Source organism: Diuraphis noxia, unplaced genomic scaffold (assembly GCF_037042655.1).
Source record: "Diuraphis noxia isolate RWA-SAM2 unplaced genomic scaffold, SU_Dnox_SAM2 contig0003, whole genome shotgun sequence".
Classification (NCBI taxonomy): Eukaryota; Metazoa; Arthropoda; class Insecta; order Hemiptera; family Aphididae; genus Diuraphis; species Diuraphis noxia.
The window spans coordinates 3,711,829-3,729,131 of record NW_028301713.1 but is presented as its reverse complement, the minus strand read 5'-3'; the positions used below and the strand labels follow the sequence as shown (position 1 = coordinate 3,729,131).

The following is a 17,303-nucleotide window of genomic DNA, read 5'->3' as shown; positions in this document are numbered from 1 at the left end:
AAAGGTACGTTTTTGGTCGAAAACGGCTATGCCCATTATTTTATTATTCAAATACTTCGGTTAAGATCACAGTAAGTCAATAAATTACATTTTAGTATTCCTATGCTGATCCAAGGACCATGCACAATAGGGAGAGATTATAGAGTGTCATAGGGCCGATTCCCGTTTCCGCCAAATGTGTACCTTTCCTTTTTCTACCAATACCCTTTTCCACCAAATAAGACTATTTACCACGTTTTTACAAAAACAATTGTACGACTGTACGAGTATACTACTATATTCTACGATTGAAAAAAACATATCAACCAATTATATACATATATATATATATATATATATAAGTAGATACAATATATACATAACTAAATACACTAATATATCATTTTTTCAATCCAACATAAGCATTTTGAATAAACTTATAACTGTACTGTATTAAAGATTTTAATATAAGCGTAGTATACAAATTATTTTAGTAAATTAACCGTGGTTTAATTATTGGTGGAAAAGGGAAAGATACACCTTAGGTGGAAACAGGTATTGGTGGTAAAGAGAAAGATTTACTTTTGGTGGAAACGTATTACGCCCTGCCATAGCCAACCCATTTGGCTTCTTCTTTATTTGTCTATTCTATTGTCTCATTGAATCATAAATAAATTGTATTGATTAAAATTAAAATTCATGTTTTAATATTTTATGCAAGTTGAGTTATTGACAAAAATAGATTATGTGACTGCATATTTACCGCCGCCTTGGGATGATTTGTTCTAATAACTGAACATCAGCTAAAAGTTTTAAATTTTAATTCATGTTGAACCATCCTAAAATAATTATATCTTATATCTCCCTAGGATGATTATATTACGGTGGAAGCTCTTCAATTAAAACTTTTTTGGAAACAATATTCTTATAAACTGTCCACTAGACGCATATTCATAAACTTTATAAAAAATAACCTTTTTTTTATTCATACCACTTAATGCACAAATTCAAAATATGATTTTTTTATATTTTCAAATAATATTCTTAAACACCATATTTTCATATTTTTGAATTTTTTTTCTACTACTTGAGAAGTGTCCTGAGGAAAGATCAATTGTTTTTCAAATAAAAATTTCCCTGGTCTACACAAAAATATTTAGAGTATAATTTTTCTAAATATTTAAACGTATCATTATCAAACGATTAGTTTTTGAGTTGGGGTTGTGTATGATCAGATAATATAAGGGCTATGATAATTTAAAAAATGTAATGACTTATATTAATCTATTAATATTTATATAGCATAAAAAATAATTCAAATATAATAAATACATAGGAACTAAGTCCGATATTACATATATTTTATATCCTTTTTTAACTATTTTTATATTTTAAATAATTTGAAAATAGTTTTTACTTTTTTTGTTTTATACCAAGAAAATATTATTTAAATTAACTTTAAATACCTTATTAAATAAGATATCATTTACACTAGGTTTCCGCTATTTTACCATCTTCAGCAATTCTAAAATTGATTATTTTAATGACGATGCCAATTATATTCGTTGAACAGATATAGGTTATTTGATTCATATGATTAACATATCACTTTTAAAATTGTTTTCCAAATCCTAACTATGATAAATAGGTACTGAAAACAACGCCAATAGCAATATGACTACACGTTTCATGGTCATAAATAACGTTTTTATCTTAAGGTTAAACAATACGTTTTGTTAAACAGTAAACAATTTTTTAAGTTTTAATAATCTACCATACTTATTTTCTAAAAAAACAAAAAAGTTTCCAAGATGACCTCGAAAAACGGTTGATTTTACCAACCGACTAAACTTTGATGTATCTCGAAAATAATATTAGATTTTTAAAACTAGTGAAAAATACAGTGCAGTATTATATTAGTAGGTATATTAAGATGGCACAACTTTCATATTATTTTAATCAAAAAATATTATTTTCTTGAACATTTTTGTAAGTACCACGATAACGGTACACGTGAATATAGTGCCTATAATATAAAAAGGTGGCTACTTAAATATTCAATATTGCATCGTCACGTCTATAGGTCTAAATAAATTGTATAGTTATTCCTAACGAATTTTTTAACTATTATAATTTAATGTATCATAGAGATGTCCAACATGTTTTGTATCGTTCTATAGTTATAACTTTATAAACTATACCTATAAGATTATAATAATATGATGAGACGCGGTAATTCGTTTTTTTTCAATATTCACTATTTTTATTAAATAACAATATATAGGAAGTGTTAAAAACTTATAGTTATGTAAACATGATCGATTCGCTCACATAAAAGATAAACCTTGTGTAAAAATATAATACGACCTATACAAATAATGGTGTGATTTTTTGATTTTTTAATTTATTGTTCACGTCTCTTTGTAATGAATGGTGGAAAGGAATCCTCGTCTGTAAAACCAGTACTCAGTCACTCCGGTTTTTTTAACGACAACCGATGCTATCTGAAATAGATTGATCAAAATCGAATAGTTTCCATAAAATTTTATGTGGATAAAACGTATGGAATATTTCAATTTACGATTCCTTGACATTCGTCTATAGGGCCAAAATTGCATTTCATTCTGAAACCAGTATCCGTCTTTAACCATGTGAACCTGTTTACAAGACGTGTTGCAGTGCTCCCGTTCGACGATGTTTTCCTACACCTAGTATCGTCTGCAGATGGATTATTGGTCGGGTTAGAGGTCAGCGACGACAGTGGCTAAATTTAAAAACAGATAAATAATATTGCTAGAATTCACCGTATATTATTATAATATGTTATTTAGGTCAGTGCATATTTTAGTATATTATAATATTTACTACACGAGTTGAAAAATTGCGTGAGAATAAATTGAGAGTGCTAGCACATGTTTTAAGAAGAGAAAAAACTGAGGCAGTTTCAGTGACAAAGAACATGAGTGTGAATATGGAAAAAAGGAAGAGGAAGACCGAAAAAGAGATGGTTGAAGTTATAGAGTGCGATATGAGAATAAATGGTGTTTGTGATGCTTAAGATCGTAGCAAGTGATGGAAATTGAGGACTAGGGTGGTCGACCCCAAATAGTTGGGAGAGAAGGCAAAGGAAAAGAAGAAGATAATATTTACTAAACGATATATTGTAAACACATAATAAGAATTGTGCGCATTTTATCCTAGTTGATACATTCTGCAATGGAAAACTATAGTGGTAATTTAACAGCCGTTACCTAGTAATCATCGAATAGGGGGGGAGAGGTGTAAGCAAAGGAAGATCAATTCTCCCCCCTCTCCACCGTCTATAAATAAAAAATATATTATACATTTTTAACAAAATTTTTATTTTAAATTTATTTTATTAATATATTTATTGCCATTACCTCTTCAAGATGTGATCCTGCGATCACTTCTAAACATTTTAGATGACATCGTGCTTTTGATTGAGTGTCGACATAATCGTTTTGCCAATATTTCGTCATCATACGATCACACGGACTTATGCGCATGCAATTTTTCTTCTATTCGGTATGTTTATAAAATAATACGATTTAAATAATTATAAATATTGTTTGTTATATATGATTAGATAATTATTAGAAATATAATAACCTACTATAAATAGAAGAAAAACCCACCCCGCCCTCCAATCATTACTCACCAGTATACAAATCATCAACTTTTCTTTTTTAAATTATTTAGCCAAAAGCAAAGGTTTTTTAAAAAGGTAAATTACGAGTTAGAGTTAAAAAACACAATAAAAAAAATAAAAAATAAAATATAAAATATACATATATTATAATATTTTAGAGCGTAGGCTGCTTGAACTGAAAATTCGCCACTGAAACGATAATATTATGAGGAACTGTACGTTAATATTTTATCATATACGTCAACGGCGTTTTATTTTGTTTACGTAGGCCGACACGATTTATCTTTAAGCCATTCGAGATCTACTTTGTTCGGTTGACGTTAATTATTATGGAAATATATCATCGCGATTGAAATACGTGGGGTTTTGTCGGATATGAATTATTATATTATATTATAAAGAACGCGTGTTTTTTGTTCTATTCCGAAACTGTGCCCTCGCGCGTATAGTGTGATATATTATTAATAATATTATACCTAACTTAGTGCTGGGTGAAATATTCAAATAATACAATAGATACTAAAAAACGATACGTCCTGACACAAATCGTAAATTCGTCCTTAATAATGATTACTTTAATTTTTAGTTGAAATCGTTTTAGAGGTACCTATAGTAGGCGCTGGTACACCTACCTTTGCAGGTCTCTTGGACGGGATTAACTTCGGAAAGTTCGATTGCTGTAGACGTGAACTGGCTAATTTCTCATTTCGACGGATCTTTGTTGCCATATTTTTCCTCTTTCTGAAAAAACGTGTGATTTAATGTTAATATTTTTATTATTACTAATGATTTATCGGCATAACTAACCCACCCCTAGGACGGTGGTATCTCGTTTTCTACAGTAAATAATTTAGAAGTAAATTCGCTTTTCATTTAAATACTTTTTATAACACAAAGTTATATTTATTTTTACGGAAATAAATGTAATAAGATTAAAATAACATGACATTAATTAGAACTCTGGTTGAATGTACTTCAGGGCATATATTATAATGGTTAATTGGTTGTTACATAATATTGTGTATTTGTGGTGTACATGTACTTTGCAGAGCATTATAAATTATAATAACGTTTTATCACTGCAGCAAATCAGTGATAACATACGCAGTATACACGTTAAAAATTAAAAGTTCCTCTAATTTAGAACCACATGCTTTGAAAATGTACCTACTACCAAAGTTTAAGCACTTCGAGATCCGCAAAAAAAATGTAATATATTAATTCCGCCTAGAGCACCGATTTGTTCTAAAAGAATCCTATTTAAGTAATATTTTGTATGTTTCTGTTCGGTCAGTTCGATTCCACTCCAACTAGTACCTACCTAAGTGATTATGACATTTAAACGCCAGTCAAAAAGTTTGAGTACACGTAAAGTATTTAAAAATTAACGTTATGACCGTTTATAACATTGGTGGCCCATCATTCTCATATTGGACAAGATCTAATAACTGCTTATTAGGACTGTTGTAACAGCTGTTACGTTTAACAAATTACACTAATTCTGTTCAGTATAAAATATCGATAGATATCGAATTATTGAATATAAATGAGTTTTATTTATTCGTCGCTATTTTGTTAAAAACATTAAATTTCTTTTCACTTCCTTGAATGATTACTTTTAATTTTTTCTTAACAGTGTTTGAAATAAAAATGAATAGGTACGGTGACTGCATTGCAATATGATACGATTTTATGAATCGCCAATATCTCACGAGTCACTACTCATCAGTAATCTAATTACTAAAACTCTAAAACATTTTATCCACACAAAATATAATTTCAACACTGATAATATAATGCGATCACCGAACTTATTATAGAAAAAAATAAATAATAAATCGTGAATGCTGTTATCGATGTCTTATTATATTTTATTAATCCTATCATATTATGCTAAGTGTATCAGTATGAAACTATTAAAAACAAAAAAAACTATTGCACTTAAACGGTTACCTGCGTAGCTGTAAAAAAATTGGACGAGCACGGCGTATGTTCAAATATAATTCGAGTTCGTCAATAGTAAAAAACAAAATATTACTTTATTTGAACAACGAATATCATTCGAACGGTCAACGGATAAAATCGACCGCAGATTTTCATGTCACGCAACCAGAATCCATAGATTACTATACATTTTTACCAACGTAACAATTGTTTTAATTTACCAACGACACGATTTTATATAATCTCTTTTTTAACATAGATAGATATTATGTTTTTGGGCTGGATAAAACTTTTTTACACCGATTTTATCAATATCGATTATCACGACATTTTGTTTGTAATGACCAAAAAAACACAAATCAACAATAAAAACAAAAAAATTGAATTAACTAAATATAGAATATGTTACCTACTATAAAATATATTTTTCCAGTGCAGCACTATACCGAAAAACATATCTATAATTTCTTAATGCCGTTCAGCATTTATATATAGGTACTAATAAATAAATGCATTTACCTAACTGCAGGGAAAAAATATTTACTAAGCATGGTACTTATAATATATTTGTTAACGTTTACTTTATGCTTACCTATGTATGTTAGGGAGGCGTTCGAATCGGCGTTAGGATGTATATTATCGACGCCTATAAAATAAAAAAATAATCGATTAAATCTCGTTTATGACGGGATATTCTTTAATAATTTATTCTCGAGATGCTGCTGACTCAGAGTCGATGTTGTAATACGAGAATTCCCGCGGTCACTGTTATTTCGATAGGATTTCAAAAAAAAAAGTCTCATTCGTTTCTCGTGCAATGCAACCGAACCATAAATCGCGGCGTGTAAGACCACGTGGATCACTATGACGAACACGATCGTTTCCGGGTATAGGATTCGTGGACACATCGTGATAAATCGTCTGACCGTCGGAGCCTCCTGCAAGCCCTTGGATTGTATGTGTCGTTGGACAATATTATTTTGGAGTCCAAGCAACAACAATAATAATAATATATTTCCCGGAAAAGCTCACTAATAAACGGAATTTGCACCGACCGCTAACCGATGTCGACAACGACGACGGACAAATATCCTATAATATTATGTAACGGTCGTCGTCCGATAGATAAATCTGACCATGAAAGATTCGTATTGAATTATGTGTGACGGTATAATATTATATATGTTGTAAATTATATGAAACAAAAAAGAAGATTATAAAAAGGGCAAAAGGCTCTAGCCCATCACCACCCCTTCTCACCGGACGTCCGGATCGAAAAATATTTAATATAATATTTCGGCGTATTTGTATACATCATACACAGTAACAATTTGCCGACTGAGAAAATTGTGACCTGGAACTCTTATCACGTGAAAAACCGAGCGGCTGACGTACTGCTGTAATATATTGTTATTACGCTTTTTATATTATGTAATATTGTAGTCGCACACAATTGTATTATTATTATTATTACTATTATTATCAGCCAAGCTCGGCGCGTTAAGTCGCGCCGTGACGAGACTTAACAATACTCTGCCAGTCGCCAGGGCACGTGAGAAAATAAGTCACTGTTGTTATTTTTTGAAATTAGTTGTAACCCTCCGCGAACGGATATTAGAAAACAGCGCAGAATATACTACGACTAACGGACGACGAGGAAGTGTGACGCGGAAATCGAACTTCGAACGTCTAGTTACACGATGAAATAATAATAAAATATAAGACTAATGCGACTAAAATTAATGAAACAAATCGACAGCATTACAATAGAACTAATAATTTTTCCAATTTTAAAATATGAATTACGACGTGCATCGTGTTTAAAAATTTTTCTCGTTGTTATAAAAACGGAATATGAAGGGATGGAACGTATATTTTAATTTCTCTCTCTACATGAATATAAAGTTTGTTTTATTTCCCACATAATATAATTACAATGGTGACCAAAAAATAAATAAATAAATATTGATCATAATTAAATACTAAAAACTCGCTATTAAAAAATTGTTTCTAAATTTTATCTTCAAAGGAGTAGCCCTTGAGTCGTTTAGTCCTGAAAAATTCTATTCCTCCTCCTCCACCCCCCCCCCCACCCCAATAATGGTGAGCAATGAGATCAGAGGCAAAAGTCCTTCATTTTTAAATAAAACATTTTATATTATTAGAATATTAGGTAGAAAATCAGTTCGAATTCAAATCGATTTTATCGATAAATCGTATTCAACACAAATTACCTGGACGAACAGACAACTTAGGAGTCCGTTGTTATCCAGGAATTTATACCTGCAGTATTTTATTTCATTTTTCATAAACTTTTCTTACTCTCCCCGCCATCAAAATAGTTTATCATTAAACGATAACCCAAAAATCTGTTCTTTAAAACTTACCTGTTATCTATGACTTAGAGTCAAATTCGAAATAATAATAAATGATACACGTTTTGAATTATTATTAATATTTAGTAAAATATATTAACTGTGCAAATCATAGATAAAATATAAAATAGTTTCTGTCAAATATAAATTTTCTAAAATATATTTATTTGCAGTGCATATATCTATATATAATATTATACCCGTGTAGGAATATTGTTGTGGAGTAGTTATATTTTATTTTGACTGACAGTGCGTATTTTAAAAATATTTTTAAGTCTTTTAAAAATAATCATTATCGGTCGGTTAATTTTCAACAACAAAAAAAAACCGACAATCCACTATGTAGTGTGGATAATGCACATTGAGGGTGATTTCGTACGTGTAGAAAGTTTAGAAGTTAATTAAACGAATTAACTTTTTTAACGAATTCCACGATTTTATCGATTTCCGACGAGAAACAAAGCACAAAACAGCACGTCCATCATCGCACTGCCTTCCGCCACACCACAATCTCATTTTTTAACAAATTTCACGTATAATAGCGATATATTTCGATTACGACAAGTTATTATTATTAGGGGAAATGTTGGGTGTTATAGTAATGTTCAAAATTCGAAAAACAAAATATTATCATATTATAAATCCAAAAATATACAATCATTCTCGGGAAAATGTGGAATTAATTCCAATTGTGCATTATACCATGTTTAAATCAGATTCCTGAAACAAAATATTGTATATTATTTTCGTATTTCCGTAATTTGAATATTTGATGTTACAATATCGATCATGGTAAAAATCATCATTTTTTTTTTTTATGAAACACATTTTACATACAAGTACGAATTATTCGAATATGCGTAGTACTTGAATCCAGACTTCACTCTTGAAATATTAGAATATTCCAGTTAAATAAACCTGCATGATACTTGGTTTATAGTTTTGCATAAATTATGAGTTTGGCTTTTGGTCATATTTATTGCACTACAACTTCTAAGCTAAATTAGCCTCGTTACAACGGTGTAATAATAATTCCGCAACTATGTGTCTATATGAAACGAACAGTTTATTTTAACAAAATAAACAATTGATTTAAAATATTTGTAGAAGCATCATCTTTTTTATTCGGTTTGTTCCTTTCAGATTGTTCTCAACTTTGTTTGGTTTATGTTCTCAAGTGGAAAGTTGAAAGAGATTTTAAATGAAGTACACTGAAACTTTAGAGCAGTTCAAGGTTTCAATGAATAGTTTCCGCAGAATTTACTTTTATAAATGAGCCAAGTTTGAAATTAAATTAATAAATGCAGTCGAAATCGGTACAAGATTCAGTTTTTCGAATTCAAAACAAATTTACCGGAGAAATAAAGCAGCGCAAGGTTAATAAAAGCAATGAAATAGTAACGTATAATACGTATACCTTATAACGATTATTCGTTATTCTATTCTACTACCTACAAACATTTTGTAGTAAAATGCTTAGAATCGTTAAATAGTCATATAGGTACCTATAAACTGCAGTAAAACTAAAATAGGTTTTCACTGTTAACTGGTCGTAGATAAATACTCTAAATACCATTAAATAATAATAAAAATAGGCCTATACGCTATATGGTCCATATCCTATCCATTCCGGCGATAACAATACGTAATACTATTCCTTTTCCCGAGACAACACTATCGGGTTAGAATGTAAACGTCTTGGCACCTCATCCCAACTGACCCGCCTTCGATCGAAACGCCCATCGTACCCACGAAACGAATTTGATCGAATCGAGACGCCTGCGCTGCAGCTTTAAATATTTATAATCGCTATATGTATCTTACTATAAGTCATGCCGTTACGATTACGACACTTGGACGATCTGATGAAAAATAGCAATAATCTTACATAATATTATACTATTACAAACCTATAGGGGTTGATATTATGTTTGACTTTTTTTACGCTAAATATAATTCAAAAAATAAAAATTAATAAATAGCAATAAAGTTTATTCATCGAATTCATCGACTAAATAGTATAATATCACATTACATGACATGAAAACAATTAAAGGAGATATCGTACGATTCTACTTGTTAAAGTTATAATATTTTAAAATATTAAGAACTCGGTATTGTGATCCCAGGAATTATATGAAAAACATTATAGATTCGTAAAAATCGAATATGCTCGCGTACACGTAGTCAATTAGATCGATTCGCTGCAGGCATTAAATGGGTCACTAACTATTTGTACTGAGTGTAATTACTAAAAAGCAGAGTCACCGCGGAGACTTTAAAGTCATGTGGTTTCGAACACAAAAATGTGTAGGATTTTAAATTAAAATACGTTTTTACACATTAATATACTAACGAGTACAACCATTATCAGTATGCTCATGATTATGTAGATTACCTTGATTGTTAATAATTATTCGATCAAATTATTCGCCCCTAAATATACTAAAAACTTACAACAATAATACCGAATATCTTTTTTTCGTCGTCAGCTTTGGCAATGTCGTTTGGACGTTGTAGTAATTTTAGATTCCTAGGGAAGCAATCAATGTATGGATTTTACACACTAATTTGTGTTTTTTTCTGTCTGCCATCACCTTTTTGAGCAGTAAAAATTCTAAATTTTAATGTTGATGGTGGTTTCAGAAAGGAAATTTAATCTAACTAGTACTTTTCAGACTGGTCAAAAGTAAAAATTTCAAAATACTTCTCACGATAACCAATTTTCAACAACATATGTTTCATCTTTTTGTCTTAACTCGATAATTAATAATTATAAGGACTTTTTTACGAAATATTCATATTAGCATTTCCTAGACATAAAATAATTTTCAAATAATATTGATCTTTTTTTGCTATTTTAAGCTGTTGTCAATTATCTTGTTTTTATTTATTTTGCTGTAACGTGTTTGTCTTTGATACCACAACATTTATTTTAATTTATTCATATTATAATAATTCGACACATTTATTACTACAGTAACACACTCGACACCTACTGCACTTTCTACCTACAGCTAGGCTACAGTATAGAGTATGTTCGTTACCCAGTTGTCATAAAATTAAAAAGCAATACATTTTACAGAATTATTTTGTAAATTTTATCATGCGTCTATAACTTGTATATATAAAATACACTAAAATGTGAAAATTTAAGTCCCTAGGATTATTTAAAAGTTTTAAAATAATGTTAAAAGTTTTCTTGCGTAGCGGAAATCCAACCCAGGTTTGGATTTTCCTTATGCGACGCGGTTTTCGGGTATAGCCCTTCGCGATTATCCATAAAACTACTATAGTGAATTCAAAAAATCACCTGTTTAAAGTACCATCTGCGTCGAATTACCGGTGCGGTATAGAGTGGGCTAAACAAAACTTTCGGACAACACTTTCCTTCCGAAAACGTGTTTACGGGAATAATAATAATAAAAACAACGTCCAATCGAAAGATTCCTCGCCGCGGCTGTACACGACACAGATATCATATATACATTATATATATACTCCACCATAATATATCCACTTGCTAAATTATGTAGATGAATGAAAAAAGGGCCAAGAATATATTATTATATTGCGTTTTAAACAAATAAACATAAACTGATCGTAAACATCTCTGCAGGCAGAAGGATCTTCAATGTATTATAGTTATATATTTAAGTGCTCGGCCTGAAGTATATCAAAAAATGGATATTGTCGATGTCGAAAGATCACGTGAGAGCAAAAGAGAGAGAGAAAACGAATGAGTGGGAGAGCAAGTGTCTGTCAAAAATGTATGTTAAAAATTATCCAAATATTTCATGTTCCTATTTTTTTTTACACGAGTTACGATCTGCCACCGCTGTATACTTATATTTTGTCGTAGGATATTAATGTGGATATTTTTCGCATTTTATCGTAACTCAAAAATAATAATAATGTATTTAGAAACTATTTTTACCTATATAGAAGAATCGCTTATACGTTTTAAAACTTTAAAAGGCTATTAAATTTTTGTAGTAGCTAATACAGCTGAAAAAAATACTTCTACCGAAAAAGTTTATGTTTTTTTTTTCACGACACGATTTACAACAACTTTTCTTTACATTGACACAATCCCAGACTTTTTCGTTTAAAGCCTTAAAAAGAACATAAAACTGGGATCGTCCATTGACCATGCATAACCGTCCTACTGCAACTTTCTAATTTGTATTGTAAATATATTTTCTATAACGGTTAATAGTTTTAAAAAATATATAATATGAATAATATGAATAATATGAGGTAATTTGAGGGTACGAAGGAATGAGGAGTGCTTGCATAATGTAACGCGATATGTTTAAAAATGCATAATAACTGTGTATATTATATTGGACCCACGAAATTGTCACAAACCTCGCATCGGACGAATATAGTACTCGAAATTCTGCTGACAAATTGGCGGAAAAACAGGTATGAAGTCTGTGTTGCAGTAACAACCATTTATCATATGAACGAGAAAAATGCAACGATCGAATTCGATGTCGACGTGGTGACCTAGCACCAAACCATGATTAATCATTAATTTACAACAAATTTTAAATCAAACTATATTTTATAACGCAGCAACAAAAAATAAAAACGGTTCCTGATCATATATGCTCTTTCTCCACAATCGCCTAAAATTGCACTCAGTCATTGTAAACTGCCGTGTATAATAAATAACAGAATTAAGCCATCATCAAGTATCTAAGTAACCCCCCTATTCTATATACAGTTGTAGGTCAAGACATGCTGCCTAATTGAGTAGATCACTATTACAGTAACTATTTCAGATATGTTAAATTTATATTCACTGAAAAATAATAATTATTCTATACGATAAAAAATAATTCTCAACGAAGACATGTCTAACTTTATACAGATGTTCGAATTTGTTTTTTAAGTTTTTACTTATACCTGCCAAAATATAATCAAGATCTAATTTCTTACCAGAAACCACTTTCCAAGTGAAAATTCGACTGCTGTAAAATCACTCCGCTCAGAATCTTCGACCAGTAGTGATTTACTCTCTAATAATTATTTTTCTAATCTATATTCGAAAAAAAATGTGTTGGTACATAATTAATTTTTATTTATAAAAGAAAATTTGATTGATTAAATGTTTTACTTATTTTCGTTACACCTCGCACCTCGTTTTCTGACTTTATTATATTTGCCTAACTGCATTACCCGGCTTTGTCCAGAAAAATGTAACAATGAATGTAGACAACACCGCAGATTTTTCAACGGTGACCACATTGATTAACTATCTAAGACGATGCGTGTTAATAGATATTATTTGACTTACATTACAAAGGTGGCTGGTTATTACTGCACACATAAGTTGGTGAAATTTACAAGACTTATTGTAGTATTGTTGATACCAAAGATGTAGTGTATAAAATAAATTTTTTATGCAAAGAATTCACTGGTTCACAAAATTAAAAAAATGTGCGATCATTTTTTTTTTAAATAATGTATTATTCAAACATCCATTGACTTTAATTAAAACTATCACGAAAATTGTTTTTCATTAGCATACTAAAATTGAGAAAATTATTTCTCCATTATAATCGTCAACTGATGAAAATTTAAATTCATAACATCGCTACGAGATAATTTGCAGATACTTTTAATGGGATCTATCCAGAAACTATATTATCAACAGTGCGAGTTGTTGCGAGAAATTATCAAACGTTTAAAATGTGATTGGGATTTGAAACACTCGGTTTAAATGACACATTTTTAGGATTGTATATTGTGAAAAAAAAATAATATTAAAAATACATTTTAAAGTTTCTTCTTGATATGTGCAGTGTTGAATATTAATTTATGAATGGCACCTACACGTATAGGTAACTCAGAAGTCAGAATCCAAGGAAGTGTCAGACTCCAACATGAACTGTATTTTTACGTAGAATATATCATATTTATTAGACACATGAGTGTAAAAAATTGAACAAGCGTTATTATTAAGTTTACCGTGATATCAATATATTATGTACTTACATTTTGTTGATTAAAAAATATATTACAATTTCGTTTCAATCAAAATGTCTGATAGTGAGGATGAGCAATGAACACTCAGTATACCTACACACGTATATACCTAGAAATGCATATGATACCTATGTACATAATTATACCTGGAACCGTTATATTATTTTATTCGTATTGGTTACAGTTATCGTTCTAATATAGGATAATATAGACATTTTTCTCGGTCGTTTTCGGACACTCGTACACGCTCCGTGGTTTTGGCGAGCACGCTGAACAGTATCGACCCGTGTCTATGGCTTATACATGTATAGTGTATACATATGTGGATATAGGTTAGGTGTGTGCGTATATTGGAACCAGACAATATTTTGCCGCGTCCAGGCCAATGGCTCGACTATAATGGGATATAGCGCATTATGCGCTCGTCAAAATGACGCGAAAAACACTTGAAATCCGTTCGTCGTATTATACTTATATGGTTGTCGAGAGATCAAAAACTTTGTTTCGTGACGCAAAGCAGCGAAATAGATAATTGTATTTCACGTACCGTTCGTTTCGTTCCACAAGTTTTTAGCATATAATATTTTTGTAAAATAATATATTTTAACGACATCATCATATTTTGAACCAGATATAATCATATTATATTATATAATGTCGAGATGGTTCTAATGGCTGAGATTACCGAAGAAAACATATTATTTTCTATAACCTAACCTATTTCCCTATTGTGTAAAAACAAAGTTGTATAATAAAATATCTGTATCCATCTCTCGTCAAGTTAATCGGATTAATTTTCAATTTATTTTAAAGTCATTTTAATAATAATTACTAATGATATTTTTTTTATTAAATCTCTCAATAAATACATTTAAAATAAAAAAATTCTTATGTGCCTATAATATACAAATACCTATGTAATATTATTCTTAATTTAATGGAAAAAAAAATCAGTTAATTAATAGCACGTAACGTAAGGAAAATTTGCCATCCCTACCATAGGATATATATAATACGTAATAATAATTAATGATAATTATAATAGTATTTTATACTTTAATCGATTTTTTACTTGATTTATTTCGAAAAATTATTTCCATCATCGGCAACCACAATTATACCATAAAATATTCGGTACATTATTATTACAGTACTTTTTTCATTTTATTTCGTCTGTTTTCAGTACCTAATTTTGTATAAATTCCACAAAATTCTAGTCCTAATTATAATGTTCAATTATGGTACATAATTTATTTACAAATATTTTATGTCATAATTTGTGAACGACAAACCGCCCGTCTGACTGGACAAAATAAACTACACACACGACACTGTTCCATTAGCTAGTTGTTGAATGGCAAAGGTAAATTAACAGGAATTAGTTTTATATGTTATACAACTTAAATGAATTACTGCATATTATTATACATCATTTTTTTTTTTTAATCAATATTGTTTTTAACGACTCTTTGTTTCCCAACAATAGTATAATTTTTCACCTATAATAATTGCAATAATAGTTGAGGATATTTAATTTTGAGATTATATTTTTTTTCTAACTTAAAACTATTAAAATAGCTAAAAACAAAATATTAACTAATAGTTACAAGTTTAAAACTAGAAAATCATTATAATTATATAAATTTCAATCTCCTTTCGTCTCTACGACGGACTTAAAAGTGTGCCTTGAGTAATATCTTTTATTTTTAACCTAACAAAAATATTTTATAACTCGAATAAAAGTATACAGCTATTTATAATACGTAATACGTCCTAATTAAAATTTTTTTTTTTGATTTTTTGTACTTACAACTCTAACAGTCCAAATCAACTTGCATAATATGTTTGACAATGTATGTATAATGTTTATATTTTCTGCGAGGTTTAACGATGGAATTGTATATTCACATAAGTAATGTACAGGGTGTACCAAAATGATTCATCCGATTTCAAAAACTCATATTTATTTTAAAATTTGATTAATCATGTTAGAATTAATTTTACATTTTAATGGATTATTTTAAGTTTTAGGTACAATGCTTAAACATTTTCAATGTGACCCCCCTTACTTGCACGACACACACCTAAGCGATATTCAAATTCCTCATAAACCTGTTGAAGCATGTCGACAGTAACCAAGTTGATGGCGTCTGTAATGCGACTTTTCAATTCGCCAAGATCTTTTGGGAGGGGAGGAACATAAACAATGCTTTTTATGTAACTCCAGAGAAAAAAATCACAGATTGTAAGATCCGGCGAACGTGGACAAAATGTAGCGTCATTAGCACTACAGCGACCGATCCATTGCTGTGGGTAGCTGGTGCTTCGTTTCCAAGTACACTAACCATTACGGTGCCAAATTTATCAACTAGATAACTTAAAATAAACTTAGTTATCTAATCTTTCCATTAATACATTGGTCATTAACCTGCGATTAACCGTTGCCGAACTAAATCAGTTCGTAATCGGATGAATCATTTTGAAACACCCATTATATTATGCGTCTAAGCCCAAACATCAGTTTGTCAGTCGTCAATCCGTACTATGTTGTATTTGAAACACTAAAAGTCATTATCGTCCAAAGTTCACCTATCCTAACTAAAAGGAAATAAATCTACAAAATTTGTTTTAATATTTTTTAGGATATTTACGAACGTGGAGGTAGATCTTCACGCGTTTTTAAAAATATCCAGAACAGAATCTGGTTATAATTTGAAAGAAAAACATTCTTCAAATCTGATAACAGCTTGGACACTGACAATGTACATTCATTGTGGTCATTTTAACTAATTAAATTATCTATTCTATAAACTTTAAATTATATTCAAATTTCATTAGTTGAACTCGTCAATTAGTTTACGAAATCTAGTTTAGTGCGTTTATGTATAGTCGTCAAATAGTTAAGTAATAGTAATTAAAAGCCACGGTTTGGTATCTGATTGAACCATCAAAATTTCGAAAAAAAAACAATCACTCCTAGGTACGTATCACGATGATTGGGATTTTAATTTATGAAATCCATTTGTATAATGTTAGCCTAATTTTTGTATACATTCAAAAACGAACTTTATGAAAAAAAAAACCTATTAGCTCAGTTGTAGGTATCAAATACACATATTTTTATCATTTTTCGTAAATAATATTATTAAAATAGTATAATATATTGTGAAAATCATTTACAGTATAATCAGTACACCCTGCAGGATTTGCGTTCGTATTCGTATGTATGTGCACAAACAATACTTACCTAAACGCATAAATATACTTATCTGTGAAAATCTTGTATACAGACCACTGGCACGCATAAAAATGAAATGTGTTTCATGTTTGAAGAAAAT

General features: G+C 29.9%; 2 protein-coding genes across 10 annotated transcripts in view; one reads left to right on the top strand and one right to left on the bottom strand.

Moving 5' to 3' along the window:
* LOC107165495 (zwei Ig domain protein zig-8-like) overlaps positions 1-17,303 on the top strand; it is a 233,486-nt gene that overhangs the window by 195,580 nt on the left and 20,603 nt on the right. The gene's annotated exons all lie outside the window — the stretch shown is intronic.
* LOC107165504 (uncharacterized) overlaps positions 2,216-17,303 on the bottom strand; it is a 38,807-nt gene continuing 23,719 nt past the window's right edge. For 2 of the 8 annotated variants that reach the window (XM_089223098.1, XM_089223097.1), the window contains 5 exons: positions 6,186-6,239; positions 4,282-4,390; positions 3,381-3,518; positions 2,561-2,743; positions 2,216-2,483 (listed from right to left, as the gene is read on the bottom strand). In XM_089223098.1, coding sequence (XP_089079224.1) covers positions 2,391-2,483; positions 2,561-2,743; positions 3,381-3,518; positions 4,282-4,377 — 510 coding nt within the window. In that variant the 5' untranslated portion in view covers positions 4,378-4,390; positions 6,186-6,239 and the 3' untranslated portion in view covers positions 2,216-2,390. Of the gene's footprint in view, positions 2,484-2,560; positions 2,744-3,230; positions 3,300-3,380; positions 3,519-4,281; positions 4,391-6,185; positions 6,240-12,915; positions 13,016-13,093; positions 13,232-17,303 lie in introns of those variants that run through there. The other 6 variants (XM_089223100.1, XM_015513760.2, XM_015513761.2 and 3 more) reach the window with 5 other exon arrangements.